General features: G+C 45.3%; 1 protein-coding gene across 3 annotated transcripts in view; it reads left to right on the top strand.

Annotated features, from left to right (window-relative positions):
- BIN2 (bridging integrator 2) overlaps positions 1-18484 on the top strand; it is a 32060-nt gene extending 13576 nt beyond the window's left edge. For 2 of the 3 annotated variants that reach the window (XM_059403143.1, XM_059403145.1), the window contains exons 3-13: positions 2441-2495; positions 2784-2878; positions 3454-3549; positions 5458-5565; positions 5916-6001; positions 7177-7252; positions 8077-8159; positions 11601-12339; positions 14832-14903; positions 16561-16626; positions 17994-18484. In XM_059403143.1, the coding sequence (XP_059259126.1) occupies positions 2441-2495; positions 2784-2878; positions 3454-3549; positions 5458-5565; positions 5916-6001; positions 7177-7252; positions 8077-8159; positions 11601-12339; positions 14832-14903; positions 16561-16626; positions 17994-18023 (1506 nt within the window). In that variant the 3' untranslated portion in view covers positions 18024-18484. The remainder of the gene's footprint in view (positions 1-2440; positions 2496-2783; positions 2879-3453; positions 3550-5457; positions 5566-5915; positions 6002-7176; positions 7253-8076; positions 8160-11600; positions 12340-14831; positions 14904-16560; positions 16627-17993) is intronic. The other variant, XM_059403144.1, reaches the window with a different exon arrangement.
- The last annotated feature ends 1693 nt before the right edge of the window (positions 18485-20177 follow it).

The following is a 20177-nucleotide window of genomic DNA, read 5'->3' as shown; positions in this document are numbered from 1 at the left end:
AAAGGGTTGTGTTTCTTGAGCCCTTGCATTCAGCCCCAAGGACTTTTAACCTGAGGTATGGTCAAATGTTTGGACTGGCTTAGAAGTGAGGCAAAAGATGGACAAAATAATTGTTCCAATTTTCTGTGACCTAGTTGACCTAGATTTTCTGCCGCTGAATTTACATAATAATGATCTTTCCTGCCAAGATTTCCACAGGGGAAAAAAATACATATTTTTAAGATTTATTTATTTGAGGGACACCTGGGTGGCTCAGATGGTTAAGCGTCTGCCTTCAGCTCAGGTCATGATCTGATCAGGTCCTGGAATCAAGCTCTGCATCGGGCTCCCTGCTTTGGTGGAGAGCCTGCTTCTCCCTCTCTCTGCTGTTACCCCTGCTTGTGCTCTCTGCTCTCTCTGTCAAATAAATAAATAAAATCCTTTAAAAAAAAGATATATTTATATGAGAGAGCTGCGGGGGAGGGGCAGAGGGAGAGAGAGAACCCCAAGCAGACTCCCCACTGAGTACGGAGCCCAATGTGGGGCCAATCCCACGGCCTACGACCTGACCTGAACCAAAATCAAGAGTCAGACACTTAACCAACTTAACCAACTGAGCCCCCCAGGTGCCATCCCACAGATTAAAAAAAAAATCTTACGTTGTTAGGTAGAATTTTCTGATTTTCAGTTTTTCACCCATAAATTTTTTTATACTGTTTGTTTGCTTACTGAACCTATCTAGTGCTGAACACAAGAAAATAAAACAAATGAACAAGTTCTTAAGTGCTTTATGGTATATGCATAATACATCTTAACTTAAATACTCCTTCCCCAGAACTGGTGTGAGGATCACTGTTCGGCCCTATTGGCCCTGCCCTGTGGTTTACCTTTCAGTGGGCTGCCTCTTTCAGTCCAGGCCCACACTCCAGAAGTCACGCTCCAAATGTCAGTGGTCTGGCCTCAAACTCCCTTCTCATACAACTTCTAGAAACTGGAGTCCTCGCAGAGGAAAGAGAATCAGAAAAGGCTTTAAATAATGCTAGGAGCAACAACAGAGGGAGCCTATGAAAGACAGGACTCGGTGCAGGGTCTGGGAAGGATGTCTTCCAACATGTGCGAGAGATACCAGATCTGCTCTGAGTACAGAAGGCCAGCCTGAGAGCAGTGGGCCAGAGTTGTAGAAGAGCTATTTTTTTTTTTTAAGGATTTTATTTATTTATTTGACAGAAATCACAAGTAGATGGAGAGGCAGGCAGAGAGAGAGAGAGGGAAGCAGGCTCCCTGCTGAGCAGAGAGCCCGATGTGGGACCCGATCCCAGGACCCTGAGATCATGACCCGAGCCGAAGGCAGCGGCTTAACCCACTGAGCCACCCAGGCGCCCTAGAATAGCTATTTAAAATTAAAGCACAGGGATGCTGCCTGGGTGTCTCAGTCGGTTAACTGTCTGCCTTCGGCTCAGGTCATGATCCCAGGGTCCTAGGATCAAGTCCCTCATCGGGCTCCTTGCTCAGGGGGGAACCTGCTTCTCCCTCTACCTACTGCTCCCCCTGCTTGTGTGCTCTCCCTCTCTCTCTCCCTCTCACACATGAATAAAATAAATAAATAAATAAATAAATAAATAAAATATTTACGAATAAATAAAATCGAAGCACAACCTTCACAAGAGGTCATGAGTTTCTGGTTGCTGGCAGTATTCAAGAAACAGAAGCTAAATTGACATTTATTTGTTAGAGTTAAAACAAAAGTGGTTCATCTGTTGGGTTGGAGATTTGAATGTCCAAACTTGAGTGATACCTTCCTCTTCTTTTCTCCCTTCTTCTTCATTTTCCAGGGAGGAGAGCTAGGCTGTGCTTGTGAGGCCCAGCCTAAAAAAAATTGAGAATTGGAACACAGGAGCGAAGATAAGGTTGGGTAGACAGAGCTATAGATGAGGCCATCGGAGTTGAAACAGGAGGAGAATCAGTGATGAGCCATTTGGAAGAGAAGTGTAAAGCACGTGACTGATGGAAGGGGAAGGTAAAGGGAGGCAAGGCAGAGAAGGATGTCAGGGGAGGAGAAGGACGGCCCGTATGGGGGTTCAGGGGAGGAGAAGGCTGAGTGTCTGCAGAAGATAGTGGCAGATTACTTACCCAGAGAGGAAGGTGTAAGCCAGAGGATCGCATAGACACAGTCATGTAGGACACTTAAATTTCAGCAGAGGACCTGGGGTATAGGCTTCTGTTCACTAGAAGAGAGAACAGAGGCAAGAAGGCCTGCCAATGCCATAGGAACAATCTCCGAACAGAAACTGCCCCCAAAAAGACAACCTACAACTTCTGGGTATAGAGAACAGAGGCTGATTTATACCATTTGCAAATTCCAGGGCTGATTTCTGCTTCTAACCTAACTTCTCTACCTTGACCTCTAAAGCATCTCTCCAAATGTATCTCTTTGGTCACCAAAAACACTTCTCCCTTCCAGGCAGAAGGCCAGAAGCTCTACAAAGACCTGAAGAACTTCCTTAATGCAGTCAAAGGTGGGTAGTGTGTCACACAGGAGAAGCGAGCCTCTGAGGGCTCTGGGGATGGAAAGAAAACCAACCATTCTCAGGCATTTTATCACTTGTCTGCCCCTGATGCCCACAACTTGTGGGCATAGGAAGAGCGGCCTTTCCTGTCCCAGCCCCCCCAGTTTTCCACGGATCACCCAAACCTTCTGGGTATGCATCCTTTGGGGTGGACCAGCTGGTCTGCCCGTTCACCCGGATGGTTACAGCAGCCTCCCTGGGGGGAAGGTATGGTAGGACCAACTTCTGTCCTTTCAGTGATGCATGAAAGCTCGAAGAGAGTGTCAGAAACCCTGCAGGAGATCTACAGCAGCGAGTGGGACGGTCACGAGGAGCTGAAGGCCATTGCAGGGGTAAGAGCGTCCTGGCTTTAGAGGTCTTCTGCACTCACCCCTGCCCTCATTTCAGCCTTCTCTTATCTTCTCCATCTGAGCAAACAGGAAAGCAAAGGAGCCAGTCTGAACCCCTCATGTGTATAGCCTCAGTCATGGGTGGTAGCACAAAGCAACAACCGTGAAGGTAAAGACAAGTGTTCCCTGGTCTGCGGATGCCTCTGCGGTCAGCCATCTTCCCCTCCTTAAAACCTTACAGAAGCCGTACCTACATAAAACCCAACTGGTTGTCTTGGAAAACTAACTTCATGCAGTTTTTTCTTTCCAAATTTCCCTGTCCTTCAAGCTCTAGAGTCCAGGACTCTGACTGCCTTCTCCTGTTCTTGTCCCTGAATGTATGGCCAGGCTGTTACAGGGCAGTTCCTAGGGGTAGGGCTGTTTCTTCATCTGACCCTTTGCCGGAACCCAACGTGACATTCTAAACACAGCACTCCAAAAAGGCAGTTTGCTACAGAAAGGATTTGGGTTTTCCCTGGTATACAGTTGTTGCCGAGAAGCGGGGCCCTCACCTCTGTCCTCTGCCCTCTGCCCCACAGAATAATGATCTTCTTTGGGAAGACTATGAAGAGAAACTAGCTGACCAGGCTTTGAGGACCATGGAAAACTACGTAGCCCAGTTCAGCGAGATTAAGGTAATCAGTTTCAGAGTCGAGGGGGGCCCCCAGAGGTAAAAGGACATACGGGGTCAACATCCTAAGTAGAGTTCAAGCCCACGGTTAGGAATGAAGCTTAGGAAAAAGATGTAAAAATCAGGGGCTGGATAGGAGGGTTAGGGTAGAGGGTTAAAGGTGTGAAGGGCATGTATGTTTATTTATTTACTTATTTTATATATTTGTATATATACATATATATTTTTAGTGATGTTCAACAAGTTTATTTTATTTATTTATTTTTAAGATTTTATTTATTATTATTTGACAGAAATAGCAAGGGAGGAAACACAAGCAGGGGAAGTGGGAGAGGGAGAAGCAGGCTTCTTGCTGGGCAGGGAGCCTGATGGGGGGCTCGATTCCAGGAGCCAGGGATCATAACCTGAGCCCAAGAAAGACACTTAATGACTGAGCCACCCAGGCGCCCCAAGGGCATGTTTAGAATTAAGTTTCAGTGAACTAGATCCGAGTGGGTTTTGAATTAGATCCAGGTCAAGGCATCCATTTAAGTGATGAAAAGAAAAAATAGCTAATAGGGATGCCTGGGTGGCTCAGCTGGTTAAGCGGCTGCCTTCAGCTTAGGTCATGATCCCAGAGTCCTGGAATCGATTCCCACATGGGGCTCCTTGCTCAGCAGACCACCTGCTTCTCCCTCTCCCTCTGCCATTCCCCCTGCTTGTGCTCTCTCTCTCTCTCTCTCTCTGACAAATTAGTAAGTAAAAATTTTTTTAAAAAACTAGCTGATATATGGGGCACCTAGGTGGCTCAGTGGGTTAAAGCCTCTGCCTTCGGCTCAGGGCATGATCTCAGGGTCCTGGGATCAAGCCCTGCATGGGGCTCTTTGCTCAGCAGGGAGACTGCTTCCTCCTCTCTCTCTGCCTGCCTCTCTGCCTACTTGTGATCTCTGTCTGTCAAATAAATAAAATAAAATCTTAAAAAAAAAAACTGATATGTTTATTGTAGAGAAGAGGAAACTTGGAGGAATCATGAGTCATAACAATTATCTTCCAGTACTGGGAGGTCTGTTAGGTGAAAGAGGGATGCAGCCTGTTCTAAATAGTTTCAGAGAGCATAGTTAGAATTCATTGATTCATTCAACTCAGATTTATGAAGCTTCTACCTTGTCAGGCACTGCGCTGCTTATAGATTCATACGGAGAAATTAGAGGGATCCTGATTTAAGTTTCTCAGAGAGCTTTCAAACACTGAAATATACTGTGAAGTTGGGAGTTGAAGTTCAACTTCAAGCAAAAGTTGAACTACTGATTTTGAGTATTACAGAGAAGCTCCATGTATGAAATAGGAAGTTGGACCAGACAATCACTAAGATCCTAGCAAAATCTAGGATTGGATTTGTAGTTCAGATGAGACTGCGAAGATGCTCTCTCGGTGTACACCATAATTTACTACTTTTATTACGCTTTAGGGTTTTCAAAGCACTTTGTAGTCAGCGTTTGATCTTTAAAATAACACTGTAGAGCAGATGAGGCTGCTGAAGTTCTAGAAGAGATGTGACTTGCCCTCCGGCACAAGGCTAATAGGTGGCAGCACTGGGAGTAAGACCCCCATTTCCTGACTTTGAATTCAGCTGGATCCTCAAGGCCATTGCTCCTGGAGCCTGAACCCAGTTTTTTAGTGGGTTCATAGGAAATATTAACTTTTAGTGCAGGCTTCCACGAACTCTGTAGGATTTTCCTCTCTCTTCCCATCCCCGCTGCCATCCGCAATGAGAATCCCCATTCTTTCCAAATAGCAACAGAAAGTCCATGGGCTCCAAGCTGTTAGAAAGTGAAATTTGGTAATAGGACCCAGTTTGTTTGCTACTCTGTTAACCTGCATCCCATCCGCTGAAAAGTGAGTATCAAGGCCCTCTCTCCTGACTCTGGTTTAGGAAAGAATTGCCAAGCGGGGTCGGAAACTTGTGGACTATGACAGTGCCCGACACCACCTGGAGGCGGTTCAGAATGCCAAGAAGAAAGATGAGGCCAAGACTGCCAAGGTAAAAAAAAAAAAAAAAAACACAAAACAAAACAAAACGGTGAAACCTTCCTGCCCTCTCTCCCCTCCGTAACAGTGGCAAGTCACTGGGCCAAGCCGGGTTTAGGAAATGATAAATTCAGCATCCAGCGTCCCAAAGGAAATCCCATTTTCCCTGACACCAGTGCTCAAAGGGTAGTCAGAGATGCCAAGGCTGGGGAGGACACGGGTCTGGGGAAGGAGAGGTGTGGCTCCAGGTAAGCCAAGTCCCTAAAAAGAATGCAGGGAAGATATGCGGCCGCCTCAAGCCTCAGATTCCAGATTGAGGGAATCTGTCCTGTCTCTTTTACCCCCCCCCCCCCCCCCCCCCAGGCAGAAGAAGAGTTCAACAAAGCCCAGAGTGTGTTTGAAGACTTGAACCAGGAACTGCTGGAGGAGCTGCCTGTTCTTTATCACAGGTAATGGTTGACAATCAGGAAAGGCCTAGATTTCTGGGCCTAAGGAGGCCCAGGTTACCTGGCAACCCAAGCATGTCGCCTCAAGAAAAGAGCTCTGTTCCCAGAGCAGGATGTTGCCTCAGCCCTGCTACTGGCTGGCTGGATGATATTAGGCAAATGGCCTTATCACCCCAGATGCTGGTTTCTTCATCTGCAATACAGAGATAACCCTGCTTGGCCTGCCAGCTTTTCTGGTTTCAAGGCAAGATGCTTATCGGCTAGGAGTGATCTTGGCAAGTCAATTACTGTCATCATAGGAGCTAGGAATATCTGGTTTCATGCTTCAGTGTCTATTGTTTTAAATGAGCTTGGTTCTTGAACATCCAGATTGATCTAGAAGATAAACCACGGGATGATTATTTCTATTAATGATGTCTTTGCTGCACAGAAGGTGAAAGTGTTTTAGATGTATCTGGGTAGAAATTCTCTTTGTATCCTATTTTCGTTGTACAAGATATGCTGCAATGTAGCTATAGTCAGTATTTTCTGTTGCCACTTAATATTATTCTGTGTATGATGGAGCCTTTTAAATAACTACATGTATATTCAAACACTGTTTATGTGACTCGTGATTTAAATAGCACTGGAATTTAATACAGTTTCTTTAAATGTAAACTGCCCCAATTCATTTATAGTAGAATTCCACTAATGTGCACACCACTCCATAGCAGTCCAAGTAGTGTGTAACAAGAAAGAGTAATTATTTATTATAATAATTATTATCACATGACCTTATATTTAGAGCACACTTTAAAAAGGCCTCACAGTACTTTCATTCATATCTACTTTAATACCTAAAGAGCCTGAATCAAGAGAGCTTCATGCAACTAGAGGTCTCTCCTACTTTGATGTCAGACTGGACTGATAAGTGTCTCCTCTGACCTTCCCACCCTCTTCCAAGAGTCAAGTGTACTCCTGGCCTGACTTGACAAGTCCAGATTCCAGAACATCCACAGTCTAGGGTATGGGGTGCTTTTCTCTGAGGATCTTGGTGTTGGCAGGTGTTGACTTAAGCTTCCACCTTGTATTTCAAAAGGTTTCCTTTACTAACCTTACCCAGATGTGTTGTTGTGGGGTTTTTTGTTATTGTTTTATTTTTTGATGTTGTTTTTTGTTTTTTTTTTGCCTCCTGACAGTCGTATTGGATGTTATGTGACCATCTTCCAAAACATTTCCAACCTGAGGGACGTCTTCTACAGGGAGATGAGCAAGGTGAGAAACCTCCACCCAAGGTAGACACCTAGGTGGGTTTTTCTAGGAAATAGGAAAGTAGCCCTAAATGTACATAATCACATTAAATATTGATCGTAGCAGGTTTGAGCCCTCAACTGACTGTGTTGAACTGTGTTAAAGCACAGGTGTACACATCAGAGGGCCCTCCTTGTCTCCATGAACAACTGAATAATGGCAACCAGATTTGACCTTCAGATAAATAAAGGAGGTTAGCCTGTGGAAGGAAGAGCTGAAATGCGGAACCAAGCTGTGAAACCTTTATCTTGTGTTGCTAGGGAGCAAAGGGGGCAGTGTTTAAATACAGGTCAGTCTCTCAGGTAGCTGGGTATGAATGGAGAAGGCCAGTCCTGTTCAGTGAGAGGCAGCCCCAGAACACCACCTCATGGGACCTTTTCTAGTCCCAGGTTTCTGAGACTTGGTTCTGCCACAATGTTAATTAAATCCATGTACACATTCACATATTCCTCTCCACACTTGCTTTAGCTAAATGATGGTGTGCCTCGTTAGTATTTCTTCCCTGGATTACCTGAGAGAATCTAGAACCTCAACTTAAACATCAAACATCAAGGACCCAGCCTTGAGAGAGCCGCCCTTCTGACAGAAGAGGCAGAACTTAGACACAGTCCAGGAAGAAGGGGCATCAGGCAGGGTCCTGGACGCTAGTGCCAAAGAGATGAAGGGGAATTTTATAGTTAAGGGTGGGGAGGGTATTGTTTTGGGAACTGTGTGAAAGGGAGAGGAGAAGGGATATGTCTGTCTCAGGTCCCTACCAGCTAGCCACCCATCTCTCTTGCTGGCTGTAGCTGAACCACAGTCTCTACGAGGTGATGAGCAAACTGGAGAAGCAGCATTCCAACAAAGTCTTTGTGGTGAAGGGAGTATCCAGGTGAGCAACTCCTCTGAGACTTCTTTTTTTTTTTTTTTTTTTTTTTAAAGATTTTATTTATTTATTTTACAGAGAGAGATCACAAGTAGGCAGAGAGGCAGGCAGAGAGAGAGAGAGGAGGAAGCAGGCTCCTGCTGAGCAGAGAGCCCGATGCGGGACTCGATCCCAGGACCCTGAGATCATGACCTGAGCCGAAGGCAGCGGCTTAACCCACTGAGCCACCCAGGCGCCCTCCTCTGAGACTTCTTGCTCCTTCGTGTCTCCTGTCAACATACGCAGCACTCTCGCTGTACCTGATCCTGGCCTTCCCTTCGTGTTCACGCCCATCATATTGTTAGTTATTTGTATTATGGCTCTATATAAATCCTTTTTCTTTGTGTGAACTATTTCAGCGATCACTAAAGGTATAAAGAACGATGCACTAACAAAGAATACAATAAGTAGCCATACAGCTATCACCCAATCTATGAAATCAACTATCCTATGTACTATTCAGGTCCCCAGTATCCGCCTCCCCACCCATCCTGCCCCCTCATCTAAGGTAACCACTGTCTTAAATTCAGTATCTGCTTTTCCCATGCTTTTCTTTTTACTTTTTGGCACACATATATACCCACAGAAACTACCATTTTGCATGTTTTTAAAATTTATAAAATGGAATTATACTACATATGTACCTCTGCAACTCCTTTTGCTCTCTCTGTACTCTTTGTGAGGGTCATGGGCCCTGCTGCTGCACGTTGCCAGCTCTGGTCTTTCCTTTCCTGGTTACGGATGCTGTTGTGGAGCTAGTCTACAATTTATGTATCCGTCCTCCTGCTCATATTTCCAGTTTCCTGCTCTTACAAATAATGTTGCAATGGACACATTTTACATGGCTCCTATGACTGTTACCAAGAGTGTCTTTAGGGTACTGGGAGTGGAGTTGCCGAGTCACAGGCCATGCATCTGGGCCTCTTCAGCCTTACCAGACATTGGCATTGTCCTGCCGCTTTCTAAAGTGCCCAGTTTATAACCCACTAGCAGCAGATAAAAGCCCCTGTTGCTCCATATTCTTGCTACACATGACCTTGTCAGACTTACTAATTTTTCCAAACTAACAGATATGAAATGGATTTTTTTTTTTGCAACTTTAATTCATATCTCCACAATTGCTAGCTAGCTTGAACTTCTTTCCATGTTATTGGCCATTTAAGGTTCCTTCCTGGGGCCTTCCTGTTTATCCTTATTTTCACATTTTTCATTTAGATTGTTTATCTTTTTAAATTTTTTTAAAGATTTTATTTATTTATTTGTCAGAGAGAGCAAGCACAGGCAGAGGGAGCAACAGGCTCCCTGCTGAGCAAGGAGCCCAATGCAGGGCTTGATCCAAGGACTCTGGGATCATGACCTGAGCTGAAGGCAGAAGCTTAACCAACTGAGCCATCTGGTCATCTCTAGATTATTTACGTTTTTTTAAAAATTTGACTTGTAGAACAATTCAGCTGTCCTTTAGAATGTGATCACTTTCTCATTCTGAGGCCTTTGCTCAGGAAGATTTAAGTTCCCACTACGTACAGGGTTTTATGCTGAGAGTTAGGGATCCAAAGACAGGAGACGTGTCCTTTGGGTGATTTACCAAAAGTTGGAAGGGCAGGAAGTGTACCTAAGGAGATGAGGAACAAAATAAGTTTGCCCATACTAAGTACCTGATGAGACCAGCAGGAATTCCAGAGAAGAAGGTACTTGCCATCATATGGATGGTCAGGGAGGACTTTAAAAGGAGATGGTGAAACTGACCTTGGGACTTGAAGGAAGAATCAGGCTCATATTTGTTATTAGTACTATTCATTTAGCAATTTGTTATAGACTGTTAAAAATCATCACTAAAGGGTCAGTGTAGATTTTCCAGATGAACTCCCTTTTGCTCTAAAAAATTCTGTTTCTCCTTTTCCCAGCATTAAAAGCCAGAGTTCTTTCTGTCTCTTCATCTGAAACCTACTATCATTTAAACCAAGATGTCCCAGAACCTTGTAGGGAAATCTGGTTTTTATCTTGCTATGTCCTGGGCCTTCTAAACCTGCTGACTCCAAGAATGCTAGTGCTAGAAGGAACCTCTGTCACTCAGATTATCTCACGTCAGAAACTCCCACAAGGCAGAAACGAAGTTTCTCTCTCTCTCTTCCTATGCCTGTCTCCCATCCTTGTGCCTACATAATTGGTACCTGTCAAGTAAATATTTGTGGATTGCTTAATCTGCTTGTGGACAGTACGTAGGAGGCACCTGAGCAGGCGAGAAGGAGTCAAACTGATGTTGACTGTAGAAGCACTCAGCCCAGTATCCAGCATACTTGATAAACGTTACAGTCAATTTCATTATCCGTGGTGCTCGTGTTCTATAAAGTAACGGCGAGCACCAGATTCGTGAATACTGAACCATTGCTGCTAAGGTAAACACAGCATTAGGTTCCTGTGAGTTTCTGCTCCCAGCATCTTCATCAGCCAATCAATACATAACCTCATCTGCTGTGTGTTTCTATTTAAAGACACCTTATTTGCTACATATTGCTAGGGTGCCTGCCTGGTTCAGTTGGTTATGCATCTGACTCTGGATTTCCACTCAGGTCATGATCTCAGGGTTGTGGAATTGAGCCCCAGGTCAGGCTCTGTGCCCAGCGTTGAGTCTGCTTGAGATTCTCCTCTGCCTCTGCTTCTCCCCCATCTTGTGCTCACTCTCTAAATAAGCAAATAATATATATCATTGATTCCTTCATATTGAACTTCTAGCCAACAGCACCATAATTCATGCTGGAGGGAAGCTTCTCTAACGTATTATTTCTCTGTAAGGCATGTCACAGTTTTCTGGCCCTGAGCACTTTAGTGCTATACTTGGAGACCATTTTAAACAAGAGAATCACCAACAAAAAGCACAACAATGTGAAAAACATGGCCAGATGGACACATTTGCAGTGTAAGAGCCAAAACACAGCAGAGGATTGCCTTCTTAGACCTCAGCTGGGAAAGTGCTCGTCTAGGCACTCATCTTTCAAAGCTCATGTATGTCCGCAGCTCGCTGCAAAGGCGTCATGAGAATTAATTTTGGAGTGGCAAATAGGTTTTAGGGAGGAGGTGAACTTGCAAGTACAGAATCCGCAAGCACCACCTGTATACCTATCACCCAGGGAATCCTTCCCACAGAGAAAATATTTTGTCGGTGTTTTGCTGTGTTTTTTTTTCTAGTCTTGTTTTCTTTATATATTTTTATATAATTGAGATTGTGATATGGATAAAATTTTATAGCCTCTTTCTCACCTTATGAAGGATGATTGCGAGGTACACAGACTTTCTCATACGTTGCTCTGTTGTGTCTTATTATTACATGCGTGCCTCGTTATTTATTAGGAGTGTTGGGTTGCTTCCAGTTTTGAGCTCTCCTGAATCCGAATGCTTGTGTTTTCTCAGCAGCAGCAGACGCTCTCTAGTCATTTCTTCCCCAGTTCCTACGTCTGCAGTCTCCAGCCCCCTGACCTCACCTACCAGTCCCACTGCACTTCCTTTGAAGAATGAGAGGGATTCTGTCTCTGCAAGTGAAGAAGAGCTGGCATCTGATTTGGCCCCAGGAGAAAAGGATTCTGAGATTAAAGACAAGGAGACGGAGGAGGAAGAGTCGGAAACCAGCTCCTCTGAGGAGGAAGAGTCCCAGCCTGCTTGCAACGGTCCCGCCCAGGCCCAGCCCTCTCCCCCCACTGAGGGCGGCAGGTCCCAGGAGGAAGTTCTCCCTTGCTCGCCCTCTCCGTCACCAGGCAGTGCCCTTACCCCCTCAGAGCAGCCCTCATCTCTCCCAGAAGTAGTCCTCCGAACCCGCACCTCAAGTGAAGGAGCTGAACAACCAAAGAAGAGAGCCTCTATCCAGAGGACCTCAGCACCTCCAAATAGGCCTCCTCCACCCAGAGCCACTCCCAGCCCCCGGCACTCCTCAGGAAACATACCCTCCAGCCCTCTAGCCTCTGAGCAGGGCTCACCTGCCAGTCCCAGGGCCTTCTTGGGGGCTGGGACTCCAAGTCCTAGGACCTCTTTAGAGGTTTCTCCTGACCCACAGCCACCAGAAAAGCCAGTAAGAACTTCTGAGGCCAGAGAAAAGGAAAGCATCAACAATCTGAATCCAGAAGAACTTTGTATTTCCCCTACCTTGATGTCTGAGGTGAGATTGGATCTCGTTGAGTCCTTTTTTTTTCTTTCTTGAAGATATTTAGTTATTTATTTGAGAGAAAAAGCACAAGACGGGGGATGGTCAGAGGGAGAAGCAGACTCCCCACTGAGCGGGGAGCTCAATGTGGGGCTCAGTCTTGGGACTCTGGGATCATAACCTGGGCCCAAGGCAGACACTTAACCAACTGAGCCACCCAGGCTTCCCCAGGTTAAGCCTTTATTCCCTTTTATTTATTTATTTTTTTAAAGATTTTATTTATTTATTTGACAGAGATCACGAGTAGGCAGAGAGGCAGGCAGAGAGAGAGAGAGAGGAGGAAGCAGGCTCCTGCCGAGCAGAGAGCCCGATGCGGGACTTGATCCCAGGACCCCGAGATCATGACCTGAGCCGAAGGCAGCGGCTTAACCCACTGAGCCACCCAGGCGCCCCTTTATTCCCTTTTAAAACCACCATATATATCATCCTTACTATAGTCAGCTTGTCCCAGGTGATAAGATCTTACGTCATTAGATTCCAGGTTTGTTTTTTTTTTAAGATTTTATTTATCTATTTATTTGAGAGAATATGAGAGAGAGAGAGAGAGAGTATGAGAGGAGAGAGGGTCGGAAGGAGAAGAAGACTCCCCGTTGAGCAGGGAGCCCGATGTGGGACTCAATCCTGGGACTCCAGGAGCGTGACCTGAACTGAAGGCAGTTGCTTACCAACTGAGCCACCCAGGTATCCCTAGATTCCAGTTTTAAGGACATTCCTGGACCTCTTTTGGTTCTGGGGATTGTTTCATATATTCATAGCAACTAATTCAGTGCCATGTACTCTTAGGGTAGTTGACTTCTGCAAATGATTATCTCTAATATTATTATTATGAGCAGAATCTTGCTAATTTCTTTCTTTTGCTCCAAATTCTGGGAGTTCCAATGTAAAGAATCCACAGCTGGCATCTAGAGCTTTACCTTCTTTAGTTGGGGGGGGGGGGTGGAGAGGAGGGTCTCATTTTGGTTTGTCATATTTATGACTACAGTAAGCAAAATGGCATCTGGAAATTTCTGAGGTCTATCTTCTTTGATGAGAGAGGCATTCTAGAAGAAGGAACTCACAGGGGAAGGTAAAGCAAAAGGGACGGCCTTTTGAAAGGTGAGGATATGGATGAGAAAAGGATTGTGTTAAAATAAAGACAGAGGGGCGCCTGAGTGGCTCAGTGGGTTGAGCCGCTGCCTTCGGCTTAGGTCATGATCTCAGGGTCCTGGGATCAAGTCCCGCATCGGGCTCTCTGCTCAGCAGGGAGCCTGCTTCCTTCTCTCTCTCTCTGCCTGCCTCTCAGTGTACTTCTAATTTCTCTCTGTCAAATAAATAAATAAAATCTTTAAAAAATAAAATAAAATAGAGACAGAGATCACGTGAAGAGCAACCAGTTCTGTGAAGGATCGGGAAATCAAGTCGTATTCTATTCAAATTACATGGAAAGGGTTATTGTATAGGAGAGAGGTATCACTTGCTCTATGAAATCCCTGAAGGCAGAACTATATGTAAAGATTTTTTTTTTCAAGTACATTTTGGATCAGTATAAGAGGAACTTTCAGCAATTAGTTCTGTTTTTAAAAAAATGATATGGAAAACCAATTTGAAATATAGGGGAAAGGGGACACAGGGATTTCTGAAAACAAAAACAGGATGGGCATCTGTCAGGTGCCCTGTAGAGAAGATTATAGTAAGACATTTAACTAGATGGCACCAAGATTCATTCATTCATTCATTTATTCATTCATTCCCTAATTATTTACTGACCCCCTGCTATGTGCTGGGCACTTTTCTAGGAGGTAGGCTATTACATTGAACAAAATGTAAAATTCTCTGCCTTCCTGCATCTTACATTCTAGTGGATGGGGAATGGGAGGAATAAGGACAATAAGCAAAAAACAATAAGTAAAATGACAATTTAGTCATGATAGGAGATAGAAAAATTAAGTACAGCGTACATTTAAGTACAGGGAGTAAAGGCTAAATTGCAGGTTTTTGGGGTTTTTTTCCTAAAGATTTTATTTATTTATTTGACAGAGAGAGATCACAAGTAGGCAAAGAGGCAGGCAGAGAGAGGAAGAAGCAGGCTCCCTGCTGAGCAGAGAGCCCAATGTGGGACTTGATCCCAGGACCCTGAGATCACGACCTGAGGCTTAACCCACTGAGCCTCCCAGGCGCCCTAAATTGCAGTTTTAAACAGAGTGGTCAGAGGAAATGTTTAGCCACTGAAGGAGATCGGGGCCTATGCTGTACAGATAGCGGGAGTCTAAGACTTCTGGGATCCCTCAGTTCACACCACCCAGTTCACACCACTGAAGGCTGACCTGGCTCTGTTGAGATCCTCCTGTTCTCTGGACATGGGTCCCCTGCTGCTCCCATAGGCACCATCTAGTGTGCACGGGGGGGTCCAGGGCTGGCAGCCAGGGCGGGAAGGTGTGGAATTCTACATTGTCCACTTTGATCCACAGGTCTTTTCAGAGTCTGACGTGGCCAAGAAGATGGAGGGCAAGGAAGAGAACAGTCAGCTCACCTCCGCTGAGGTACTGACACCCGAGTTGGCGGCTTTATTATGCTCTCAGTCTTGATTCACGTGAGGCACAGAAGCTCCTCATGGAGCAAGATGTGAAACTTTCTACCCTCGCCAGCTTCTAGGCTGAGGAAGCTCTACCGATGGGGAGAGATGTGCAGGGCGAGTAGACAGTGAATAAGCACACAGAAATGTGGGATTTTGTGTAGGTACAGTGTAGCCACTTTTCACTGCCCTGCACTAAAAAGAGCAATTCAACAGCTTGGAAAATTTAAAATTCATTTAAATGTGACTTTGTAACATAGTATATGATTTTAGTATGGGGTCAGCAAAAGAGTGCATAAAACAGGTTTGCCTCTTGGGCATCATCTTATTAAAGGGGAGATGATAGGGGCCTACATACAATTCTTGAGGAAAAGGCCAGTAACACTGTCCTCTTTGGGAAAGAGATACAGGGTGCAGCCTCCTTCCCCCTGAAGCTACCTCCCTGTATTGGAGATTTATAGTGTTTCCTTACTCCCAGTCTCTGCTCTAGGATTACTTGGTCATCAGCTAAGGAGATATGTTTTTCCTTTTGAATTAAGCAGCTAGAGCGTCTCAGATCGTAGCCTATGAGAGTCATCAGTCTCCAGAGGCCTGTGTCCTGCAAGATCAGTTCCCTTCCCTTACAGATGCACCGTAAGGCACATTTTCACTCAAGCAGAATTATGAACGTATCACATATAAAAATGGGTACATAAAAAGAAAACTGTGAGCAGATCTGTTCTTGCTCAGCATTTGAATCACCTGAGAGAGAATGAAGGTCCTCTTAAAGAATGGTAACTTTCTGGAAGATGGTATTACCTTTGGGGCAGTTCATAGCCTGGAATTGAAGGAAGGAATAAGAAGAAGGAAAATTCCTTCAAGGAGAAGGCCCCTTAGAGTGCCAAGGTCTTCTTCCCCTGGCTTCCACACCTCGGGTTCCCATCTCAGAACCCAGAACTTTTCCCAAAGAAACCATCACACCACTTGCCTTTCCTAACCACCCCAGTGGAGGGACATCTCAGTGTGAGAGCTGCTATGCATTCCCGAGGAGGGCTGGTCTAGAAGTGGTAGGTAGTGGTTTTAAAACCTATATTTATACCCTCACTGCCTCCCACATAGATTTATATACAGATGTGTGTCACACAGATCACACAGTGTCTGATCATGGAAACAGTGGGAGTCCAAAGACCTGGTTTCCTGTCCCAGCAGGTCATTTGACCCTTGGAATCTCAGTCTCTCTCTCTCTTTTTTTTTTTTTTTAAAGATTTTATTTATTTATTTGACAGAGAGAGATCACAGGTAGGCAGAGAGACTGGCAGAGAGAGAGAGAGAGAGGGAAGCAGGCTCCCTGCCAAGCAGAGAACCCGATGCGGGACTCGATCCCAGGACCCTGAGATCATGACCTGAGCCGAAGGCAGCGGCTTAACCCACTGAGCCACCCAGGCTCCCCGGAATCTCAGTCTCTTGATCTGTGATAGAAAATGACATTAAAGCCTCCCATGATGCTCTCAGGTCATAGTAAAACAACACTGTATGTTGTTCATAATGTCTGTGACCCTTGTGAAGTATAAGGCACAGAAGACCCTTGTGAGCTGAGAGACTAGAGGTTGAGCCGCCTCTCACGGGCAGAACTCTTCTTTTTGTAGAGCCAAGATCTTCAGCTTCATGTCTCTGCCGTTCCAGAAGAGAGCAATGTCATGCCTCAAGAAGAGGTAAGGATGCCAGATAACATGGAGAATGGGGTGAGTGGTAAGACTGGGCATTGGGGGTGCACAGAGGTTTGGCTAGAGTCTGGAAACCTCACTGTGGGCTACAAGGGGAACCTGGCAGTGAACAATATCCTCAAGGTGAAGTCAAGCGAAGTCCGCCTGGGAGCCAGAGGACCCAAGAGTAACCTGGGACTTTGTGGCTCCTGTGCTCCTTTCCCAGTGCTTGTCCTTGAACCTCTTAACCTCTCACCATAGCCTTATCTCCTAATTTTTGACACAGAGAGGGGGAGAACAAGCAGGGGAGGGGCAGGCAGAGGGAGAGGGAGTAGCAGGCTTCCCCTACTCCCACCCCAAACAGAGAGCCTGACATGGGGCTCAATCCCAAGAGTCTGGGATCATGACCTGTGCCAATGGCAGACGCTTAACTGACTGAGCTACCCAGGTACCCCCTAAATATTTTAATCTGAACTTATTTCAAAAAGGAGTTAAGTGGGGTGCCTAGGTGGCTCAGTCAGTTAAGTGTCTGACGCTTGATTTTGGTTCAGGTCATGATCTCAGGTTTGTGAGATCAACCCCAATATGGGCCTCTTGCTGGGCATGGAACCTGCGTAAGATTCTCTCTCCCTCTGCCCCTCCCCTTCCCCACTTAGACGCACGTGCATGCGTGGGCACACACACACAATCTTTAAAAAAAAAAAAGATATATAAAAGGCACACAAAAAGGTAAGTACACAGACACACAAAATATACTCAGAAGTAAATTAGCAGGTGCCTGGGTGGCTCAGTTGGTTTAGCGACTGCCTTCTGCTCGGGTCATCATCCCAGAGTCCGGAGATCCAACCCCACATTGGGCTCCCAGCTCCACGGGGAGTCACCTTCTCCCTCTGACCTCTCTTCTCTCATGCTTTCTCTCTCTCTCTCTCTCAAATAAATAAAATCTTAAAATAAAAAAGAAGAAGTGAATTAATGATATAAAATAGAGCTATGAGTTAGGCAAGTACAGAAACACATTCTTAAAATAAAATTACGGAGGATGGACCACAAAGTTGGTTCCACACTCCCTAACATCCAAGAGGAAGGTGCAGACCTGGTCAGTTCACCCAGTTCACGATGCCCAGTCCTTAAGAGTAACAATTCCAGATACTAAGATGAAAAAGAACTTTCTCCTGTGAACCCTCCTAAAGAGATGACAGTGAACAAATCTTTACAGTAATTCCAACAACCAGTTTCACACTGCCTCCCTCCACAGAGGCCAGTGCCTTACAAGAAATATAATTCGACAGAAGCGAAATGAGCCCTTTCCCCATGCCCTACCATGTGGTTGGTGGGAGTGCAGGTCAGCATCTAACCCAAACCTGTTTCCTTTCTAGGTATCTACAGTTCAAACTGACTACCTCTGAAGAGGGACTATCGAGACCTCCACACACACCTCTCCAGAGAAGCTTCTCAGCTAGAGGGTATATAGGTCAGAGGGACTTAAGATCTAGCATTCCTTTGTAGGTTCTCGAACCGTTTGAATGCTGGTGGTCTCGAAAGATCTAGCATTAATGGAGGCTGAGGAGCAGACTTGGGGGAGGGAGGGCGGCAGGCTAGGGAGAAGAAACTCTTAGTTCCCGGGAATATTTAATTCAGGCTTTTAGTACTGTTAGAATAAGAAGACTTCATATATTAAGTAAAGTGGGCCTAAAGTGACTATAAAAAGCCTAAGCATCTGTAGATGGAGACACGTCTGCATAGAGACACATTACCACAAATACTCAGAGAATAGTGAACAAATCTTTGACTTACCACTCATTTTGCAAGACTTAGAGCCAAAAGAACAGATTTTCAGATTGTTAAATAAAGGATTACTCTGACTGTGTATGGATTGCTTTTCTTTTTTTGACACAAGGAGTTGTCCCTGCCCCGCACACTGTTCTCCACTTAGGTAAGGGCATCGATTCTACCCCATGTTCAGAAAGTTTTAGTCACCTTGACCCCCAGTTGGAATGATGCCAGGGGCCATAAGTTCCTTTGCTCAATCCAGATGCCCTAAGGCAGGCCCCTGCCCCCACTTTTCAGCCAACAAGCAAGTACCCGGGGAAAGGGGTTACATTTTAGAGCCATAGCCCATGTTTACAGCCTGCTACTTGGTGTACATGAGTGTATGAGCAGGCTGGAGGGAGAAAAGGAGCTCCCAAATGAAGAGAAAGAATACAACCGGAATGATAGGGTGGAAACGGCACGGAATTTAGAATCCAAAATCCTGGATTCAAGTCCTCTCATTTACTTCTGGGAAAAAGTTAAAAATGTACTTTGACGTCCTGCCACCCTAATAAACACACACATGCCGGTGCTTCTCCCTCTTTGCTTCTATTTGTGGGGTTATGGGCAATGTCCCAACTCATGCAAGCATTTGCCAGCCCCTGCTCTGTACCAAGCACCATATGAGGTACCAGAGAAACAATGACAAGGAAAAAAAGTGACAACTTTATGGAGACAGACTATTGAGCAGGGAGCAAAATGGACAGGATTTAGGAATGTGTTAGAAGAGGACACATGACCAAAGTTGTAAGGAATTACTCTAGGTTAGGCTTGAGAGACTAGGGTTTGGGGGTGCCATTCTCTGAAATGGTGACGACAGGCTGACGGGTGTCACTGCGTGAGGGTTCTCTGCTTGCAAACAACAAACTTCCCTGCTCAAGCAACAAAGAATACGTTGGAAGGACACTGTGCAGCTCTTAGAGCTGAAAGAACCGGGATATCTGTTGCAGGAATGTGTTGGGCTGCCCTCCAAGCAAGAGACTTCCACCACCTTCCTCTGTGTCCCCTCCAGATCCAGATGCCCTGGAGAAAGAATGAGACTGGCCCCGTTTATAGAGATGCATGGTAGTGTCTACAGTGACCGACCAGTGGTGGTGGTGGGAGGGTGTGCACAAGGAAGCTTTCAGAGAGATGGGACTATTCATAAAGCTCTAGTGATTGTTTAATGAGTACACTGTTGAACGACACATACCTATGTGTCAAACCGATCACATTACACACTTACTGTGTAGTTGACTGCATGTCCTGTATAAACACTGGATACAAGGAGCTTAAGAACTTGCAGGATTTTCCAGTAGATGCGTCCGTCAGGGAGCTAGAAATAAATGACCGTATTTTGGAATCATTCTTCCAAGATCTTTTTTTTTTTTTTTAAGATTTTATTTATTTATTTGAGAGAGAGAGAGAGCATGAGAAGGGAGAGGTCAGAGGGAGAAGCAGACTCCCTGTGAGCAGGGAGCCTGATGTGGGACTGGATCCCGGGACTCCAGGATCATGACCTAAGACAAAAGCAGTTGCTTAACCAACTGAGCCACCCAGATCTAATTCTTCCAAGATCTAATTCTTCCAAGATCTAATTTTACCAGTCTTCCTTAAAAGCCTTCAAAAGATTTCTACTGCTGAAATGGAGAAGAGGTTGCATGCTTCCCTGTGAAAGCCCTACTGCCTACATTTTAATACATTTAATACATTTTAATACCGTTCTCTCCCACCCATTCCCTTGGTGCTCAGAACCGTGGCTGGGAGTGCTA

This window comes from Mustela nigripes, chromosome 6, assembly GCF_022355385.1.
Source record: "Mustela nigripes isolate SB6536 chromosome 6, MUSNIG.SB6536, whole genome shotgun sequence".
Classification (NCBI taxonomy): Eukaryota; Metazoa; Chordata; class Mammalia; order Carnivora; family Mustelidae; genus Mustela; species Mustela nigripes.
This window is presented reverse-complemented; position numbering and strand designations above follow the sequence as displayed.